This window comes from Cherax quadricarinatus, chromosome 8 (genome assembly GCF_038502225.1).
Source record: "Cherax quadricarinatus isolate ZL_2023a chromosome 8, ASM3850222v1, whole genome shotgun sequence".
Classification (NCBI taxonomy): domain Eukaryota; kingdom Metazoa; phylum Arthropoda; class Malacostraca; order Decapoda; family Parastacidae; genus Cherax; species Cherax quadricarinatus.
In genome coordinates, this window is record NC_091299.1 from 9,923,518 (window position 1) to 9,946,151 (window position 22,634).

A 22,634-nucleotide genomic window follows, 5' to 3' on the forward strand; every position below is an offset into this window, starting at 1 on the left:
AACAATATACTCAGATCACAACATAATTGAGGTTCAGACATGTATGCGTGGAGCCCCAGACCGACATAATGAGACTAGTCACGAGGGAGCATTCACCAAATTCAGCTTCAATAACAAAAACATAAAGTGGGACCAAGTAAACCAAGTCCTAACCGATATAAGCTGGGAAGATATACTAAGCAACACAGACCCCAACTTATGCCTAGAACAGATTAACTCGGTGGCACTCGATGTATGCACAAGGCTTATTCCTCTAAGAAAAAGGAGGAGTAGATGTAAAATAGAAAGAGACAGGCGCTCTCTTTACAGGCGACGGAAAAGAATAACAGAGCGGCTAAAAGAGGTCAATATATCTGAAATGCGTAGGGAGACACTGGTCAGAGAAATAGCAAGCATCGAACTTAAGCTAAAAGAATCCTTTAGGAGTCAGGAATCGCGGGAAGAACTAAAAGCCATAAATGAAATCGAAAGAAACCCAAAGTATTTCTTCTCCTATGCCAAATCAAAATCGAGAACAACGTCCAGTATTGGGCCCCTACTTAAACAAGATGGGTCCTACACAGATGACAGCAAGGAAATGAGTGAGCTACTCAAGTCCCAATATGACTCAGTTTTTAGCAAGCCGCTAACCAGACTGAGAGTCGAAGATCAAAATGAATTTTTTATGAGAGAGCCACAAAATTTGATTAACACAAGCCTATCCGATGTTATCCTGACGCCAAATGACTTCGAACAGGCGATAAATGACATGCCCATGCACTCTGCCCCAGGGCCAGACTCATGGAACTCTGTGTTCATCAAGAACTGCAAGAAGCCCCTATCACGAGCCTTTTCCATCCTATGGAGAGGGAGCATGGACACGGGGGTCGTCCCACAGTTACTAAAAACAACAGACATAGCCCCACTCCACAAAGGGGGCAGTAAAGCAACAGCAAAGAACTACAGACCAATAGCACTAACATCCCATATCATAAAAATCTTTGAAAGGGTCCTGAGAAGCAAGATCACCACCCATCTAGAAACCCATCAGTCACACAACCCAGGGCAACATGGGTTTAGAACAGGTCGCTCCTGTCTGTCTCAACTATTGGATCACTACGACAAGGTCCTAAATGCACTAGAAGACAAAAAGAATGCAGATGTAATATATACAGACTTTGCAAAAGCCTTCGACAAGTGTGACCATGGCGTAATAGCGCACAAAATGCGTGCTAAAGGAATAACAGGAAAAGTCGGTCGATGGATCTGTAATTTCCTCACTAACAGAACACAGAGAGTAGTCGTCAACAGAATAAAGTCTGAGGCAGCTACGGTGAAAAGCTCTGTTCCACAAGGCACAGTACTCGCTCCCATCTTGTTCCTCATCCTCATATCCGACATAGACAAGGATGTCAGCCACAGCACCGTGTCTTCCTTTGCAGATGACACCCGAATCTGCATGACAGTGTCTTCCATTTCAGACACTGCAAGGCTCCAGGCGGACATCATCCAAATCTTTCAGTGGGCTGCAGAAAACAATATGAAGTTCAACGATGAGAAATTTCAATTACTCAGATATGGTAAACATGAGGAAATTAAATCTTCATCAGAGTACAAAACAAATTCTGGCCACAAAATAGAGCGAAACACCAACGTCAAAGACCTGGGAGTGATCATGTCGGAGGATCTCACCTTCAAGGACCATAACATTGTATCAATCGCATCTGCTAGAAAAATGACAGGATGGATAATGAGAACCTTCAAAACTAGGGAGGCCAAGCCCATGATGACACTCTTCAGGTCACTTGTTCTATCTAGGCTGGAATATTGCTGCACACTAACAGCACCTTTCAAGGCAGGTGAAATTGCCGACCTAGAAAATGTACAGAGAACTTTCACGGCGCGCATAACGGAGATAAAACACCTCAATTACTGGGAGCGATTGAGGTTCCTAAACCTGTATTCCCTGGAATGCAGGAGGGAGAGATACATGATTATATACACCTGGAAAATCCTAGAGGGACTAGTACTGAACTTGCACACGAAAATCACTCACTACGAAAGCAAAAGACTTGGCAGACGATGCACCATCCCCCCAATGAAAAGCAGGGGTGTCACTAGCACGTTAAGAGACCATACAATAAGTGTCAGGGGCCCGAGACTGTTCAACTGCCTCCCAGCACACATAAGGGGGATTACCAACAGACCCCTGGCAGTCTTCAAGCTGGCACTGGACAAGCACCTAAAGTCAGTTCCTGATCAGTCGGGCTGTGGCTCGTACGTTGGTTTGCGTGCAGCCAGCAGCAACAGCCTGGTTGATCAGGCTCTGATCCACCAGGAGGCCTGGTCACAGACCGGGCCGCGGGGGCGTTGACCCCCGGAACTCTCTCCAGGTAAACTCCAGGTACTTGGGACCTGACGATCTGTTGGAGTGTGAGCAGGGTAATATTTAATGAAGGGATTCAGGGAAACCGGTTATTTTCATATAGTCGGACTTGAGTCCTGGAAATGGGAAGTACAATGCCTGCACTTTAAAGGAGGGGTTTGTGATATTGGCAGTTTGGAGGGATATGTTGTGTATCTTCATATGTGTATGCTTCTAAACTGTTGTATTCTGAGCACCTCTGCAAAAACAGTGATTATGTGTGAGTGTGGTGAAAGTGTTGAATGATGAAAGCATTTTCTTTTTGGGGATTTTCTTTCTTTTTTGGGTCACCCTGCCTTGATGGGAGACGGCCGACTTGTTGAGAAAAAAAAAAAATGTATATATATATATATATATATATATATATATATATATATATATATATATATATATATATATATATATATATATATATATATATATATATATATATATATATATAAATATATATATATATATATATATATATATATATATATATATATATATATATATATATATATATATATATATATATGTATGTATATATAAAAGCAAGGGCAGTACTAAGATCAGTAGCAGCAGCACTAACAGCAGTATCACTAACAACGGTAGCAGCAGCTGTATCAGCAGCAGCAGCAGCAGCAGCAACAGCGGGGTGGGTCAGTCAGTAAGTGGTCAGACACACACACGCTGACAATGGCGCTCCTGGACGCTATGGCCACGCTGGCCTTCACCATGATCATCCCTCCCTTCATCATACTCCTGGTCACTGTGGTCGTCCTGGCCAGCCTCGGGAAATCACTAGGCCTGCGCCAGAAATACGTGCAGTTCCTGCTGAAGGTGTTCGAGGTGAGTAATGGGGAGTCCTGCCAGTGTTGTGATGACACTTTGTAACCTGTAGGGCCATACACACCTTATAATGACTCACTCATGGTGCCTGGCACTGACACACTCTTCAGATAGATAAATAGACATGGTATGAGTGGTATATTTTGTATTAGTGGTGATGTCTGGTGGTGGTGGGGCTAAACAGGTCGACATAATACTGCTAACACTGGATGTCTCCTCTGCAATAAATATCTACTTGCTGTTTTCGATTGTATTATAATTTGTATTTGTTTTTGGATACATTAAAAATGGCCATCATATAGGTCAAACTACCATAAGTAATTTGTTATAAGGGAATGACCCCAATGGGAATGTCACTGACTTTGAGTTATCCTGGGTAATTTACATCATTATTATACTTGTGTACCTGTGTCCAAATAAACTTATTTACACAACTGCAATACCCACGTTATGCAGCTTTATATTAAAAATGTTATGTAGCCATAAAATGCTGGAATAAATTACTTACTGTGAAGTTAGTCTCCAAATCTCTGACATGTGCAAGTTATCCAGACGCAGTGACTTTGTAAAATATAACCACAACTTATCAAACAGTGTAATTTAGGCTTTAGGTCAGGTCAAGTCATTCAAAGTCAAATTATATTTCCAGGAATTATTGGGAATTGATTCAGCTCCAGAATTACATCTTTGTACATTCTAAGGAAATCCATTATTATGTAAAGCCATTTTGGATAGACTAAAACGTCTGTAGTACTTTATTTACAAACTACTTGTTACTAATACAATATGAACAGTTACAATGGAGAGAGAGTGAGAGAGACAGAGCAGTTGAATAACCTAGTGGTATAAGATACAGTAGACATAGGAAAGGTTGATGAATATTAAATATTACATCAAGTTTGAGATGTTTTTGACATTTCTAATTTAGAAGATATTGGGAGATTGTATTTTAATTGTATTTTCCTAATTTTGGGTTCTTTGATATATGTCATGTTTACCAAGGTGGTGGTTCACTTGGAATCTCAATGACACTTATTTCTAGTATTGTTTGTGATCTGTTGCAACCCTCGATTTGTTAGTAAGTGTTCTGTACAGAATATGGTATTTAATATGCACAGTAGTATGTGTGAAAGTAGTTCGTGTTTGAATAGTGGAGGTGTACTTTCTGGAATCAGATTGAGTGATTGTTCTAGTGGTAAATTATTGTTGAGCTATGACTGGTTTTGAAAGTTTTTTGTTTTACAGTGTATGTGCTAAATGTGTATGTTAGTTTGCTGTCAAGGTGAATGCCCAAGAATTTTGTTTAGTTGTTCATTATAGTAGAGCTTTTTTCCAAACCATTATTTAATAGGTATTATCAATATTGAGTGTTAATTTGTGTCGCCATCCTAGTCGATACCTTTCCTAGTTCTATATTGACCATGTTGTCAATATCAACATCAGTTAAGGTGCCCTTTGGCCTGGTAGGCATTGATCTCATTTGACAGTGTCCCTGGTTTTATCCCCGGCAAGGGTGGAAACTCGGGGCGTGTTTCCTTATGCCATTCACCTAGTAAGCAAGTAGGTACCTGGGTGTTAGGTGACTAGTGTGGTTTGCATCTTTGGGGGGGGGGACGATTTAAGGACCCCCAATGGAAATATAAAAGCAGACATAATCACAGACAACACTACAGACCACTACCCAACTTTCCTCATAACCAACTTAGGTAGACTACCTCAGGACACAACTAAGATCTCTTTTTCGACTACATGATGAGTCATTGGTAAATAATTTTATTACTGCCTTGTGTAACACTGACTGGCTAGGCGAGTTAGCGGACAGCCACGATATTGATGAATGTGTCGAAATATTCCTACACAAAATTCATAATCTTTATAATAGACATTGTCCAGTGAAAACAAAGCAGATCTCAGCAAAGAGACTAATCAGCCCCTGGATTACAAATAGTATACTTAAAGCATCTATGTGAAAAACAATTCAGACAGGGCCTAATAACAAACTAAACGATACACCTCAGTACTTACTAATCTAACACAGAAGTTCAAACAAATGTATTATTTAAACAGATTTAATGAAATAAAAGGTGATATGGAAACGACTTGGAAAACTCTCTGAAATTTTGGTCTCTAGAAAACTGTCTAGAAACAGAGATTAACTTAGCGAAACCAGATGAGCCATATAGAGACTGCCAACGAACTTAATGTGTTCTTTTCTACTATACGATCAAAACTAGCAAGCAAAATCCCAAAAGCAATACTCGTCCACAAGACTACCTCATTTGTAGTTCCCTAAATACTTTACATATAGCACCAACAAATCCTAATGAAGTCTCACTAATAATTAAATTGTTAAAAAACAAGCCAGGAGACCTAAATAAATTGCCACCAATCATGTATGAAAAAGCACCTCATGTGCAACACTAGTTAACAAATCTGTTGAATCTTCAACATTCCCATCCATACTCAAGACAGCAAGGGTCACCCCAATCCTCAAAAGAGGCGATCCTGCAGAACTAAATAACTATAGTCCAATATCTAACTTGCATTTGTCCTCTAAAATCTTCAAAAAAATAATACACAAGCAAATCTACTCCTACCTCCTATCCCATAATATACTGAACCCCTGCCAATTTGGGTTTAGGCCAAAAAAAAGCATGAATGACATAATTCTTCAGATGCTCGAATTACTTTATACAGCAATTGAAAAAATGAAAAACCCCTGGGGATCTTCATAGACCTACAGAAAGCATTTGATACAGTAGACCACAATATTTTGCACCTAAAACTAGAGCATTTTGGGGTAAGAGGACACTCTCAATTACCTAAAATCTTATCTTATTGGTAGACATCAGTATGTATACGCAAATGGCGTGACCTCCAATACTCAGCCTGTAGTTGTTATAATAATAATAATAATAATAATAATAATAATATCTTTATTTTACTACAAGTACATGTACAAGGTATACAGTCCTAGCTGATAACAATGACATACTACTATATAGAAAGTCCCTTGTTATGCTCCGCATTTCGGGCAAATTAGGTCAGTGTCCCAGGATGCGACCCACACCAGTCGACTAACACCCAGGTACCCATTTTACTGATGGGGAACATAGACAACAGGTGGAAAGAAACACGTCCAATGTTTCTACTCTGGCTGGGAATCGAACCCAGGCCCTCGCCGTGTGAAGCGAGAGCGTTAACCACCAGGCCACCAGAGCCACAGGGAAGTGTCCTAGGCCCTCTACTCATTCTCATTTACATCAATGACCTCTCAAATGCATCATGACTCCTTAAAACCAGTTCTATTCGCAGATGACACTTATGTCTTCTCCCACCTAAACCCGGCTATACTTAGTAAAACTGTAAACAGTGAGCTACATAAAGTATCAAACTGGATGACGATGAACAAACTTATTCCCAATGTAGACAAACCCTACTTCATGCTTTTTGGAAACGGAGCATTAAATATCCAGCTAAACATATCAATAAATGGTTCACCCATTACAGGAGATACTAAGGACAAATTTCTAGGTCTCCACCTTGACTAATCTTAAATTTCAGACCCACATCCAGCGTATAACTAAGAAAGTTTCCAAAACAGTAGGTATCCTTTCCAAGATACGATACTATGTACCCCAAAGGGTGCTCCTTACTTTATATCACTCTAATATACCCTTACCTCGCCTATGGTATTTGTGCTTGGGGATCTACTACAGCCAATCACCTTAAACCTTCAATAACCCAACATAAGCGGCAGTGCGGATTATCGCAAACTTAGTGCCAGACAACACAACCCACCACTCTTCAAAAGCTTGAACTTACTTAATATACAAAATATACACACTTACTATTGTGCCTACTACATATACAGAACATTAGTTAAAATATAACTAAATGGTTATAAATGACCATAATTTTTAAAGGGGTGGATCAGTAAGCCAGTGGAAGGCTTCGGTCAGATGACCAAAACCTTCAACAGCTTGTCATCTGATTAAAACCCGCATCAGGAAATGCTTGTCATGTTTCCTCACAAACTTTACATAACTTAACCTAGAGGTTAGGGGAGGGGAGAGTAAGTTGGGGTTATTTACATGAAGTATACATTTACCTACACAGAAAACAATGACACACACAGAACAAAACAATAATAAAATGACACTTACCTTTATTGAACATTCTTAGTGTATGGAAGATGAATGGAGGGGAGAAGATGGAGGTGTACTATTGTTTGAATGGGGAATCCCCCTTCAGGTACCAAGCCCTCTTCTGGGGTTACTTCCCTTTGTTTTTTACTGCCACTAGGACCAGCTTGAGAGTCACTGGACCCGTCGCTCAAAAAAGTGTTCCAGAGAGGTCTGTATCTGGCGTTTCTTTTAAATTTCCCTGAAATGGGACGCGACATTGTCATTGTACATGTTGCCAACATGGCCTGCAACAGCTTTGTCAGGGTAATGTTTATCCATAAATGTTTGCACCTCACTCCACTTTGCACAAATGTCCTTAATCTTTGAAGAAGGCACCTTCCTCCATCTCTCTTTCTCCTCCTCTGAAGCAGTTTCCTGAGCTGTGGTCTGTTGCTGTTGCAGATGAAGGCCTTGCAGCTCTTCAGTGGTTAGCTCTTCATTGTGATCCTCCACCAACTCTTCCACTTCCTTGCCACTTGCATCCAACCCCATGGAAGTTCCCAATGCCACAATACTTTCCGCAGCTGCCATGGGCTCGTCAGGGTCAGCCCCAAACCCTTCAAAATTCCTTTCTTGGACACATTCTGGCTACAATTTTCTCCAAGCAGAGTTCAAAGTCCTGGTAGTCACTCCCTCCCAAGCCTTACCTATAAGGCTTATGCAATGGAGAATACTGAAGTGTTCTTTCCAAAAATCCCTTAGGGTCAAGCGAGTGTCTGAGGTCACCTCAAAGCACCTTTGAAACATTGCTTTGGTAGACAGTTTTTTGAAGTTTGAAATGACCTGCTGGTCCACGGGCTGGATGAGAGGAGTGGTATTAGGGGGCAAGAACTTCACTGTGATGAAATGAAACTTCTTCCCCATTTGCAAGAGCATTGTCCATTACCAGGAGGCACTTGAGTTCCAATTTATTTTCCAGGAATTATTTCTTCACACTGGGGCCAAACACTTCATTGAACCAATCAAGGAAAATGTCCCTCGTGACCCATGCCTTACTGTTTGCCTTCCACATCACACACAGTTTACTCTTGGTGACAGTTTTTCTTGAACACATTGGGATTTTCAGAGTGATGCACCAGTAAAGGCTTCACTTTGAAATCCCCACTAGCATTACTGCAGAACATGAGAGTTAGCCTGTCGTACATAGGCTTGTCCTGGGAGTGCCTTTTCCTCCTGCGTAATATAAGTCCTCTTTGGCATTTTCTTCCAAGAGAGGCCTTTTTTGTAACAATTGAACACTTGTTGGGGTTTGAATTGTTCAGCCTCTATGTATCCCTTTAATTCCTGAACATATTTTTCAGCCGCATATTTGTCAGAACTTGCAGCCTCGCCATGCCTTACCACACTGTTTATGCCATTACTCTTCTTAAATCTCTCAAACCAGCCTTTGCTGGCCTTAAATTCACTATCAGCAGTAGTTCTAGGCATTTTCTTTACGAAATCTGCATGCAACTGCCTTGCCTTTTCACAAATTTTCGACTGCATAACACTATCTCCTGATAATTGTTTCTTATTGTTCCACAACAACAACAAAGTCTCCATATCTTCCAGTATTTGCAATCTCTGTTTAGTAAGCATATTTGCACCTTTCGTAACAACAGCTTCCTTGATTTCCTTTTTCTTGGCCATGATAAAAGCGATGGTTGTATGGGGTTCGTTATACAACCTGAGAAGCTCTACCACCCATACTCCACTTTTATATTTTGCAATGATGTCTTTCTTGACTTCTATAGTGTTTCTCACCTTCTTTACTAAAGGGCTGGCATTAGAAGCTTTCTTTGGGCCCATTGTGGCTTATTTTGAAGTTAGAAGCACTAAAAAGAATGGAATACGAAATGTATTGTATGAACGCGTGGGATCATGCTCACTGGCTGATAAACAATGGCACACTGGCTGTAAATGGTGTGTTGGGCCACTCGGGCTGTGCAGACATGGTTGGGATGAATGACTATTACCGAGCTCAGTGACAATCACCGAGCCAGTATTTTGACGAAAAAAGTCACTATTTCCGAATATTGTGAAATCCGAAGACTACAAAGTCTTGGGGTCCACTGTATTTGTCTAGTAGAGTGTGTTGCTCTCTCGCTAGATTTTCTTCTTAAATATGCTGATACATATAAAACAACTCCTCATGACATTGAGGAAATTTGCTGCCTGTTTACTTTGCAAGCTTCAAAATTTGCCTTCATTAATTTTGCTTGGAGGTCCCCAGTTACAATGATTTGCCTTAACATCCAAGTTTCATTAACAATTACAGTAGAACCCCCCATATCCACTGATTCGGCATCTGCAGTTTCCATTATCCACAGTTTACTGTGGCCCAAGAATAACCCTTAATTGTGCTTAATAATGGCCCCAAAGTGCAAAAGTATTGATGCTGGCAGTTCTTCAAAGCCTATGAGAAGCCATTAAATGGTTTCCCATCAGTGAAAAAAGTGCTAATTCTAGACTTATTCTGCATAATTTATTAATTAAATTTTATCATAGGTACATTTGTAAATGAAAAATGACTTGTATGTGGGGTTTGCTACCATCCCCAGTTTCAGGTATCTACAGTCAGTCTTGGAACATATCCCCTCATAGATGTGGGGGGGTCTTACTGTATTTAACTTGTCTGAAACTGGGCCATAGGAAAGATAACCCCAGAGCTGCTAACAGATAGTAGATAGCCAATACACATTATGCAGTCCCTCGTGTAGTTAAATTCATCTTTTTTTTTTTTCTGTGTTTAACAGGACATGCATGCATTTCCTATTATAGGGATTTTGGGTTAGAAAACCTTGTCCAGTATTTCTTAAGCAAATAATTTTGTTTGTACTCTATACACACTACTATTTAATTCTGTCTTGTTTTGATTTGTGTGAATGGTGTAGTAGTGTTTTGTGTAATGTTCAGTGTTTGTGGGAATATCTTGCTATATAGTACGTATTGTGCTTTTAAAGACCTCTTTTTTCAAACTAGCACCTTATTTCTGTGTGATTTGTAAGACTTGTCCAGATTTATCTTTTAAATATTTATTTCCAGGATGGCAACAGGATTCTTGTTAAAAAGGTATTTTGTGTTTTTTGTTTTGCTTAATGGTAGTATGGCATTTTGCAAGGTGTTATCCAGAAATAGTTCATCTCTAAAACATAATTTGAAGTTTATATTGTGGGTTAAACATGCTTTAAACTATTATTTAAGGCAAATTTGTGAAGGAAAATAGAGCAGCTAAGTGTGTTGTACATTTGCAAGAAAGGATTTAAAATGAATATTCAAAAACACAAGTTTTGCAGACTACTGCTTTAATTTCTGATGCCATCTCGAATAGACCAAATTTCAGTCTAGACAGTTATGTCTACCAAATGAATGGAAATTGTAAATTTTTTATTACTGTAACAACAGTGTATACTATTGACCAACTAGTTAAGCAACTTGTGAAGTTTTCATGATACTACTTGCTTAAACAAAGAATTATCCTGTATGAAAATATAGAAAAATGAGTTGTTTGCAAATTAATGTTTTTATATAGGCTGAGGCAATTTTTACTGGCAGCCAGTTGCCCAAACATAAGCAGTTATTGAACTGCTTTGCCAGTTATCTTACATCAGTTTATTTAAAGTTTGTGGGGTTAAATACACAATTGTTTTAGTTTTATATAATGTAACCGGTAAACTGTTGGTTACCTTGTCGCTGTGTCAATAACTGTTATGTCAGCATGCCTCTAGCAAGACAGTTATGGAGTGAGTGATGGCGAGTGTTTCTTCTTTTTCTGGTCCTTGGTGGGAGATGGCCAGTGTGACAAAAAAAAAAATTAATGAAGTGTATGTATTTATTACATCAAAGAAGCACTTCAGTGTAGAAAGAAAAAACTGATTAAAAAATTATATATATTTACAGTACATTATGTCTTTATAGATGTTTGTTAGTCATCTTGATTCAATAATAAAGTTTTTGGGAAGGAAGAAGCATGAGCAAGAAACTGCTGCCTCAGCCCAAGGAATGAGTCTAGAAAGTCGGTCAAAAGATCCACTTGCAGTGAAGAAAATAAAATAAAATAAAATAAAAGACTGCGTGGAACAGTCTTCCCAGTGGGGTGATAGAGGCTAGGACCTTGGGTAGCTTTAAGAAGAGACTGGACAAATATATGAGTGGGAGGGGCTGGGTTTGATTGGTGTCATTGGGTACGGGAGTTATTTCTAGGGAAGCTTTAGGTAGTAGCCGTTTTGATAAGGACCTGCCTCGCATGGGCCAGTAGGCCTTCTGCAGTGTTCCTCCATTCTTATGTTCTTATGTTCTTAAAATGAATTTTATTACCAGTCATGAACTTTGATAACTTATTGTATCAATATACTGCTTGACAGAAAAATATGTTATTCATGACTAACATGACAGTTTAGTATTAGTAAATACTGCATTATCAGAACAATTATTTATTATTATTATTTTTTTTTATTATCACACCGGCCGATTCCCACCAAGGCAGGGTGGCCCGAAAAAGAAAAACTTTCACCATCATTCACTCCATCACTGTCTTGCCAGAAGGGTGCTTTACACTACAGTTTTTAAACTGCAACATTAACACCCCTCCTTCAGAGTGCAGGCACTGTACTTCCCATCTCCAGGACTCAAGTCCGGCCTGCCGGTTTCCCTGAATCCCTTCATAAATGTTACTTTGCTCACACTCCAACAGCACGTCAAGTATTAAAAACCATTTGTCTCCATTCACTCCTATCAAACACGCTCACGCATGCCTGCTGGAAGTCCAAGCCCCTCGCACACAAAACCTCCTTTACCCCCTCCCTCCAACCCTTCCTAGGCCGACCCCTACCCCGCCTTCCTTCCACTACAGACTGATACACTCTTGAAGTCATTCTGTTTCGCTCCATTCTCTCTACATGTCCGAACCACCTCAACAACCCTTCCTCAGCTCTCTGGACAACAGTTTTGGTAATCCCGCACCTCCTCCTAACTTCCAAACTACGAATTCTCTGCATTATATTCACACCACACATTGCCCTCAGACATGACATCTCCACTGCCTCCAGCCTTCTCCTCGCTGCAACATTCATCACCCACGCTTCACACCCATATAAGAGCGTTGGTAAAACTATACTCTCATACATTCCCCTCTTTGCCTCCAAGGACAAAGTTCTTTGTCTCCACAGACTCCTAAGTGCACCACTCACTCTTTTTCCCTCATCAATTCTATGATTCACCTCATCTTTCATAGACCCATCCGCTGACACGTCCACTCCCAAATATCTGAATACGTTCACCTCCTCCATACTCTCTCCCTCCAATCTGATATTCAATCTTTCATCACCTAATCTTTTTGTTATCCTCATAACCTTACTCTTTCCTGTATTCACCTTTAATTTTCTTCTTTTGCACACCCTACCAAATTCATCCACCAATCTCTGCAACTTCTCTTCAGAATCTCCCAAGAGCACAGTGTCATCAGCAAAGAGCAGCTGTGACAACTCCCACTTTGTGTGTGATTCTTTATCTTTTAACTCCACGCCTCTTGCCAAGACCCTCGCATTTACTTCTCTTACAACCCCATCTATAAATATATTAAACAACCACGGTGACATCACACATCCTTGTCTAAGGCCTACTTTTACTGGAAAAAAATTTCCCTCTTTCCTACATACTCTAACTTGAGCCTCACTATCCTCGTAAAAACTCTTCACTGCTTTCAGTAACCTACCTCCTACACCATACACTTGCAACATCTGCCACATTGCCCCCCTATCCACCCTGTCATACGCCTTTTCCAAATCCATAAATGCCACAAAGACCTCTTTAGCCTTATCTAAATACTGTTCACTTATATGTTTCACTGTAAACACCTGGTCCACACACCCCCTACCTTTCCTAAAGCCTCCTTGTTCATCTGCTATCCTATTCTCCGTCTTACTCTTAATTCTTTCAATTATAACTCTACCATACACTTTACCAGGTACACTCAACAGACTTATCCCCCTATAATTTTTGCACTCTCTTTTATCCCCTTTGCCTTTATACAAAGGAACTATGCATGCTCTCTGCCAATCCCTAGGTACCTTACCCTCTTCCATACATTTATTAAATAATTGCACCAACCACTCCAAAACTATATCCCCACCTGCTTTTAACATTTCTATCTTTATCCCATCAATCCCGGCTGCCTTACCCCCTTTCATTTTACCTACTGCCTCACGAACTTCCCCCACACTCACAACTGGCTCTTCCTCACTCCTACAAGATGTTATTCCTCCTTGCCCTATACACGAAATCACAGCTTCCCTATCTTCATCAACATTTAACAATTCCTCAAAATATTCCTTCCATCTTCCCAATACCTCTAACTCTCCATTTAATAACTCTCCTCTCCTATTTTTAACTGACAAATCCATTTGTTCTCTAGGCTTTCTTAACTTGTTAATCTCACTCCAAAACTTTTTCTTATTTTCAACAAAATTTGTTGATAACATCTCACCCACTCTCTCATTTGCTCTCTTTTTACATTGCTTCACCACTCTCTTAACTTCTCTCTTTTTCTCCATATACTCTTCCCTCCTTGCATCACTTCTACTTTGTAAAAACTTCTCATATGCTAACTTTTTCTCCCTTACTACTCTCTTTACATCATCATTCCACCAATCGCTCCTCTTCCCTCCTGCACCCACTTTCCTGTAACCACAAACTTCTGCTGAACACTCTAACACTACATTTTTAAACCTACCCCATACCTCTTCGACCCCATTGCCTATGCTCTCATTAGCCCATCTATCCTCCAATAGCTGTTTATATCTTACCCTAACTGCCTCCTCTTTTAGTTTATAAACCTTCACCTCTCTCTTCTTTAATATAAAAGGGTTACCATTCAGTACAGTATTATGTGCACTGGACAGTACTGTGCTGCTTTCTTTTCCCCACCACTTCCTTACTTTAATATGTACAGCATTGTATTTACCATACAGATGTAAAGATGCATCTTCCTCACATATATTTAACCCTTAAATGGTGCAAATGTATTTATACTTTTTTGAACATTTGAAAGTATGTAAAAAAAATGTAGATCATCTTTTTTTTTTCATTTGAAAATATGTAAAAAAAAATTTTATCTACATTTGTTTTTTTATGTTCGAAAATATGTAAAAAAAACGTAAATCTACGTTTGGAGCACTACGGATTTGAACGTCTATCTGTTTGGACCGTTTAAGGGTTAAGGTACTTTAGTGGGTTTTAATTACTGTACATACTGCATTACAAAAGTTTTACATGCTCTTGTACTTCATAGCATAACACCGTACAGTAGGGCCCCCACTTATATGGCAGGTTAGGTTCCAGGCTACCGCCAGAAAGCGGACACCGCTGGAAAGCAGAACACCTTTTTTTCCACTTGTAATCTGGCATTTGTATGCATTTGTAAGTTAATGGTAACATATATTAAACTAACAGTAGAACTAGGCATTAAAGAGCAATAAAAAGTAAAATACATACACAGTACATTCATTACTTTAAAATATTTGTAGTCCTAATGTAGGGTAAGAGGTGAATAAATACATAGCATTAGAAATCTTCTGTATGAAGAAAGATTGAAGACCCTTAAACTATGTTCACTTGTAAGACAAAGAATGAGGGGAGACGTGATCGAAATGTATAAGTGGAAGATTGGTATTAACAAAGGGGATACAAATAAGGTCTTAAGGATCTCTCTCCAAGAGAGAACCTGGAATAATTGATTCAAATTAGATAAGTTTAGATTTAGAAAGGATATAGGAAAGTACATACTAGTTTGATAATAGGGTAGTTGATGAGTGGAACTGTCTGCCTAATAGGGGTACCGAAGTTAAAACCTTGGGTAGTTTCAAATTTAGGTTGGACAAATATATGGGTGAGAGGGGTTGGATTTGAGTGGGACTTGCACATGAGTAAGTAGAATTATCAAAGCTTATTTTTTGGGTAGCATTGAAAATTGGGTTGGGCAAATATTTTGTTAGTGGGATGGATTGTGAAGGACCTGCCTAGTATGGGCCAACAGGCCTGCTGCAGTGTTCTGCCTTTATGTTATGATGTTCTTATTTGTAGGAAGTCAGGTGTAGGTAGCCAGTAGGTAACCAGGAAACCCACCTGGCTCTCACATTTAAACACAACATAGGATATTTAAAGCGACCCAAAGCGATATTATTACCATCAACATACCTTGTTCATTGAGTTTAATAATTTCTAAGAACTACCTTTAGATGCCATCATAAATGAAGGGACAAGTGGTGAGAAGTCATGCCAAGAATTGTAAACAAAATTGAATGCGTTAAAGGGAGACTGATACACACACTTTCTTTGGTACTGCACCAGAGAAAATGTAATTTTTTCCTTCTCCTGGCTACATATCTGCCTAGCTATGCCTGTTTATATGCTATGTAACATGTTTCTTATATAATTTTGAAGAAAATATCATAGATGGATTAACCCTTTGAGGGCTTCGGCCGTACTAGTATGGCTTACGACCCAGGGCTTTTGACGTACTAATACGCATAAATTCTAGCGCCCTCAAATCTAGTGGGAGAAAGCTGGTAGGCCTACATATGAAAGAATGGGTATATTTGGTCAGTGTGCACAGTATAAAAAAAATCCTGCAGCACACAGCGCATAATGAGAAAAAAAAAACTTTGACCGTTTTTTTGGAATAAAACAGCGACTTTGCACTGTATTTTCGTAGGGTATTTATTGTTGTATTCTAGTTTTCTTGGTCTCATTTTATAGAATGGAAGACATATTGCAGAAATTGAGATGATTTTGACTGGTATTACAATGAAAAGTACCTTGAAATTGAGCTCAAAGTAGCAGAAATGTTCGATTTTTACCAAAGTTCAAAAGTAAACAAATCATGCCAAGCGTCCAATACACGTCAACTGGCGAGTCTAATATTCTTTCGCAAGTGTGCCAATATTATTTATACCATTTTTTACACTAATGCAGTAGTCTGCATAACAGTAAATCTTCTATTTTTTGTGAGAATAAAAATTCAAAGTGGAAAGCAAAAGAATGTAAGAGGGGCCTTGAGACGTGACTATTGAACAGAGGAAATGTCATTTTAGTGCCAGGAATGTCTTTCTTGTTCATTCTGGACCCTATTCGGAAATTGGCATCTTTTGAAATTTGTGTGAAATTGGCAAAATTGCTAAATTCTGACCACTGTACTGGATAGTTGAAATTTGTAAATGGGTGGTTTCTTGCACTCATTCGATAGAAAAAATGGAGTTCTAGCGAAATATTCATGTTTTTTGTCGACTAGTACAGTGGAATTGGCCAAAAATGGGGCTGAAAGTGGGCAAAATCATTGATACATAAACATCGCCGAGACCGCTAACTTCGCGAGAGCATAATTCCGTAAGTTTTCCATCAAATTTCATACTTTTGGTGTCATTATGATCGGGAAAAGATTCTCTATCTTTTCATAAGAATTTTTTTTTTTTTTTTAAATTTGGCTGACCCTGAGAACGAGTCTCGGAGAGGGCCTGTCGACCCTCAAAGGGTTAATGAAAATATCTATATTAACATAAAATACGGCATTTAAAGTGCCCAAGAATGATTATTATTATTATGTATTAGAATTACAGCATTATTACTATGGCTTCAAGACTAGAGGGACACACTTAGTGATTTTAATGTGTAACTGCATACCAGCACAGTGTGTAAATTTATTTAGGTACATGTACACATAAGTATAATTTTCAGAGTATGTACATATACAGTAAAATATGCAGAAGCTTTAAAACACTTGAAATTTTGGTAAGTTTCCAGACATAATGAAGAGACATGCTCAGAGAATGTAAACAAACTGGGTGGGGAGCGGCGCTTCCATTAGAAAGTCAGGTGGGGGGGGGGGGGAGCTGTATAGAGAGTTTTGGTCATAATTTGAAATGTCCATATTAGCAGAACGCTGTAAGGCAAAACACTAAAGTGGGGCCCTGCTGTATTTGGATTTGATAGAGCTCAAAGTTCATGTTGTGTAGCTTGTTTTATTTGCTAATAAAGCACAGAGGTGACATAAATGCAGTTAGGAAGATGGGAGGCATACCTTGATGCCAGCATAACCATATACAGTGGGACCTTGATTTTAGTCATTAATTCATTCCAGAAAGTACAAATACATACAATACAAATATATATTTCCTTGTAAAGCTTACAATGTGTGGTTTATATGTTATAAGATTTTAATTACAAAGATGGCTACTATCATGCCTAGGAACTTTGGGCATACTGATACTAGTTCTCACGCTATTTTGATACAGGTCATATTTGAGCAGTACATTTGAATATATTATTAGGTACTTAATTAGATACATTTTCAGTTAGGTACATACATAATTAGGTTTAAAATAAGTAGTCAAATCATTTAATATTAGTACCAATGGTAGATTTAGTAATGGGATTCAATTTGTCTTGACAAAAGCTGAAGCAATATTTCCCATAAGAAATAATGTAAATCCAATTATGTAATATGTTCCAGACACCCACAAGTATTAACAAAAAATACATTTTATGGAGAATAACTATAGTTTTACATACAGAAAACAATGAGAAATAAATATAAAGGACTAATGAAATGGATAAATGAACATTTAATATCACTTTTACCTTTATTGAAGACTTGTTGGCATATGGAAGACATGAGGGAAGAGGGAGGAGGAGAGGGTACTGGTTGGAAGGGGAATCCCCCTCCATAAGGACTTAAAGTATCAAGTCCCTATCTGGGGTTACCTCCCTTCTTTGTCTTTTACTGGCACTGGACCCCAGTTGCACAAAAAATCTGTCCAGAGAGGTCTGTTTCTGGCATCTCTTTAACCCTTTGACTGTCATGACCCCAAATCCTAAAGTGTCTGTTGCAAAATATTAAAAAAAAGAAAAAAAAAAAATTCATGGCAAAATTTTAAGATTAATTTGCTCATTGTTTTAAGACCAAAAAAAAAAAAAAAAAAGAAAAAAAAAAGTGATCAGTGCTTACCAAGACAGAGAGGCATAAAGTTGGCAAAAAATGAGGCATGTATGGCAACAGCGGCGAATGCCACTCGCCCGGTAAAATTATTTTTACTCCCATTCGAAGGTTTCTTGTATTTTCCAATATTTTATTTTTTCAAGTAACTTATGTGGCCTGCGAGACCAAAGGTGCAATGTACATATATACACTCATTGTATGCAACACAATAACTGGACAAACATTATTATCATTACATTGTTTACAAAACTTGTTTACACAAACCAACATTACCAAAAATTGTTTATTACTATTGCCATTTCATCACGTTTGTCATGCCACCAAAATGCCACGATGTCATTGGCAGAAAACGCCTGTATCTCACCTTTGTGAGTGCCTGTCGAACCTAGGCATATGCTTACGATTTCCATGCACTGTGCCCCACACGTCTGTCATGTTCACTCGCAAGAAATCACTGAGTAAGGGGCTTGTGTACCAATTATCAGTATATAATACTCCTTTCCAAGATATGGTTCCATCATTGTTCGAACCACATAACCAGAGATGCCCAATAACTTCCTGGTATCTTGCAATGTATTACTGCCAGTGTACACAATTATATCCAAAACCAGACCACTGGCAATCGCACAGTACAAATAACCTTACATTTATACCAAAGCATTTCCTCTTGCTTGGTATATACTGCTTGAACGACAGTCTACCTTTGAACAAAATCAGACTGGTCAATAACAAGCTTCTTGAAGGGATAAAAATACAGAGCACTTTTGTTTCAGGTACATAAACCCATTCCTGATCTTATATAACCTGTCGTTTCTGTCAGGCCTTGTTTTGTCTGAGAAGTGTAGCATACGTAACAGTAGCAGAAATCGATTCACTGGCATAACGTCACTGAAACCTAGGGTTGAAATCAGGCATTCTGTCGACCAGCATGTGGTGACAGTGTGCTTATACACATGTAGCATAAGCATTATTGTGGCAAAGAACAGATACATCTCTGCCACAGTTGTCCTTTCACTTGTGTAGGTGTGAGCTTGGTGAAACAATTGTTTGCCGTGGTGTATTCGAAGTACATATGTGTTACTTTGCCTGACAATAATGTCTATCAGGGGTTCATCGAAGAATAACTGAAAGCATTCCAGTTCAGTGGCATTGTTCCCAAGTGTATACGATGGCCGTATTCCACTTTGTGTTTCATCAAAGTGATGGGGATTGGGAACAAAATGGGCACCTTGCTGCCAGTCCCAGATATGGTCTGCTGGTAGGTACTGGATATTGACTTGTGGTTGTGGTTATGCAAGTTGTGGGAGTGTGGAGGTGGCCTTGTGGCTGTGCTGAGTTAGCAGTGTAGGTAGCAGTGTGGCCTGCTGCTGGTGCCACATGATGCATGGCACCGCCAACACCACCACCACCTGCTGCCCCACGCACATTATCCATCCCCATTGCAACAATATTGTCATCTTCACTATCAGTTCGTGGTGTAGGGTCACAGGATGCCCTCCGAGATTTACTACTTCCCCTTGGAATGGCATATGGCACACTACCAGAATGCATGCTGTGTCATACATACTGCCGCTTCACTGGAGAATATTCCCCTCACTGTCGCAACTCGAACTGCTTTCAATGGCTAGGAAATCACTATCAGTATCATTTTCACTGCTCACATCTGAGTCCTGTACACAGGGAAATAGTTTCCTCTTTCACCCTGGTACAGGTGAACATGACTGAGACGGCCCAGCATCAGAGGTGGAAGATTGTGGGTCGTCTGGGTTTTTATCCCTAATTACGTTATCCTGGGCACTGCTTTCGGTCACACCCTCCTCAAAACCTTGAAATTCACTTTCACTGGCACTTCCATCAGTGTTAGAACCATCACTTGGGAACAGAAGCCCTCCAATTTGCCGGGGAGTCAGGTATACTTCTTACCGCAATGTGTGGTGAACAAAGGCGTACTGAGATGGCCTTCCCACAGTGTACCACTGGGTCCCTGATTATTTTCATACTGCGCACACTGACCACGCAGACCCATTCTCTCACATGTGGGCCTACCGGCTTTCTCTCACTTGATTTGAAGCCTCTAGAATTTTGGCATAATACATCTGAAACACTGGCTCGTAAGACGTATACGTATATACAACCGAAATGGTCAAAGGGTTAAGATTTGCCTAAAATGGGACAAGGCATTGTCATTGAACATGTTGCAGACACAGCTTGCAAAAGCTTTGTTAGGGTAATATTTCTCCACAAAACTTGGCAACTCGCTCCACTTTTCACACGTCCTTAATCACTGAAGAAGGCACATTCTACCCTCTCTCTTCCTACTCCTCTGAAGCAATTTCCTCAGATGCCATCTGTTGCTGTTCCAGTTGAAGGTGTCGCAGCTCTTCAGTGGTTAACTCTTCCCTGTGGTCGTCCACCAACTCTTCCACATCCTGGCCACTCGCATCCAACCCTGTACTTTGCTATGAGTTCTTTCTTGAATTTTATCATGTTTCTCGCCTTCTTTATCAAAGGGCTGGCACTTGGAACTTTCTTTGGCCCCATGGTGGCTTTATTTAGCAGTCGCATTTAATAAGCACAAAAAAATGGATCATTACAAAATGTTTTGGATCAACGTGCAGGGTAATGCTCACTCGACGAGAAACAAAGCCAGACTGACTCAGAATGCGTGGGATGCTTTGTGTGGGTGTGGGCAGGTAGACATGTTCAGTATGGTGGACCAACGAAAACAGAGGTGATGAATGAAAACTGGGACAAAACTTCGACAAAAAGTCATTGAAAGCAGAACTCGATGAAAACCAGGGCAAACAAAAATCAAGGTTCCACTGTATAGAAGAAGCTCATGTTTATTCTTGGCTTCATTATATTTGAGAATTGCAAAAGTATGTGAATTAGGCAGTGAAATATTACAACGGCTTTTCCGCATATGTATACAACACCTGTATTATAATTATAGTATTTTATCCTTCAGTTATCATTTTTCCCACTAAGGCAGAGAACCAAATATACAGTGGACCCCCGGTTTATGATATTATTTCATTCCAGAAGTATGTTCAGGTGCCAGTACTGAACGAATTTGTTCCCATAAGGAATATTGTGAATTAGATTAGTCCATTTCAGACCCCCAAACATACACGTACAAACGCACTTACATAAATACACTTACATAATTGGTCGCATTGGGAGCTGATCGTAAAGCGGGGGTCCACTGTACATTCACTGTTACTCACTAGCTTCCTTTCTAGAAAGGCACAAATATGTTGGTTCTAAGTTAATTTTCCTAACTGCAGCATTCCTTCCTTACTTCTTTGGGAAAACTGGTAAGAATCTGTTTCCCATTACTTCCTGTTCTCTAAGACTATTTAAATAGCAGAAGCAAAGTTGTTAATAACCTCCTCCCATATTTTATAATGAAAACATTAGAATTATAGAATGGAAAATGTGTCATTCTGGTCACTGAAATGGCATGTTCAGTACTGGTTTCTGTTCTTTAGTGATCTCTTGAAATGCAAATAGGGTAACTAAGGATGGCAGCTACCTGGGCATAAACTTTCACTGATCAAACAAGTGTGGGAGTTATTACTATAGAAATGGTTATATAGAAATCTATTAGACAATTTAGCGAGGTAGAACTGGCACTGTGATGGTATTGTGTTGGGCTTAATTAGAACAGATATAGAGGTTAAAAATTAGAATGTAAAATGTTTTTAAAAGTTAATATTTTGAACTACAGGTTTTTATGCACAGTTTATACCGAGACATTTCAAGAATAAATTATAATTCTCATACTTCACTACAGCTTTACAGTTAAAAAAAAATTGATGAATTTCTGGATAATACCTTGCTACTGGGCTGTGATGGTTGTTGGTGGTGGTGGTTTTAGCTATTTATGGCAGCTGATTAGAGGTCAGTATGTTGGTTCCTGTATTACTAGCTATTTAAGTGTTTAAAAATGTATGTTTGACCTATTTATTCTGTAAGCTGTTGGTTGTCTTACTGTGTATAGAATCCTCTAAAATGTTCCTCCAAAAATGTAATTTCAGTAGTACTAATAAGACTTGAGCAACTACAACTAATTGCAGTATTACAATTAGATTAATAAATTTTCCAGGCTGTTTTCTTACAAAATATTGTACTACAGTACTTTCATCACTACTCATTGCTGCATAATTTTTTATTCATGACTCCATACCTTTTTCTTACCACATTGGCCATCTTCTACCAAGGCTGGGTAATCAAAAAAAAA

General features: G+C 39.2%; 1 protein-coding gene across 4 annotated transcripts in view; it reads left to right on the forward strand.

The window, feature by feature from the left end:
* The first annotated feature begins 3,001 nt into the window (after nt 1-3,001).
* Gpat4 (Glycerol-3-phosphate acyltransferase 4) overlaps nt 3,002-22,634 on the forward strand; it is a 188,395-nt gene continuing 168,762 nt past the window's right edge. For 2 of the 4 annotated variants that reach the window (XM_070082850.1, XM_070082851.1), the window contains exons 1-2: nt 3,005-3,235; nt 10,447-10,473. In XM_070082850.1, coding sequence (XP_069938951.1) covers nt 3,083-3,235; nt 10,447-10,473 — 180 coding nt within the window. In that variant the 5' untranslated portion in view covers nt 3,005-3,082. Of the gene's footprint in view, nt 3,236-10,446; nt 10,474-22,634 lie in introns of all 4 variants that reach the window. The other 2 variants (XM_070082848.1, XM_070082849.1) reach the window with 2 other exon arrangements.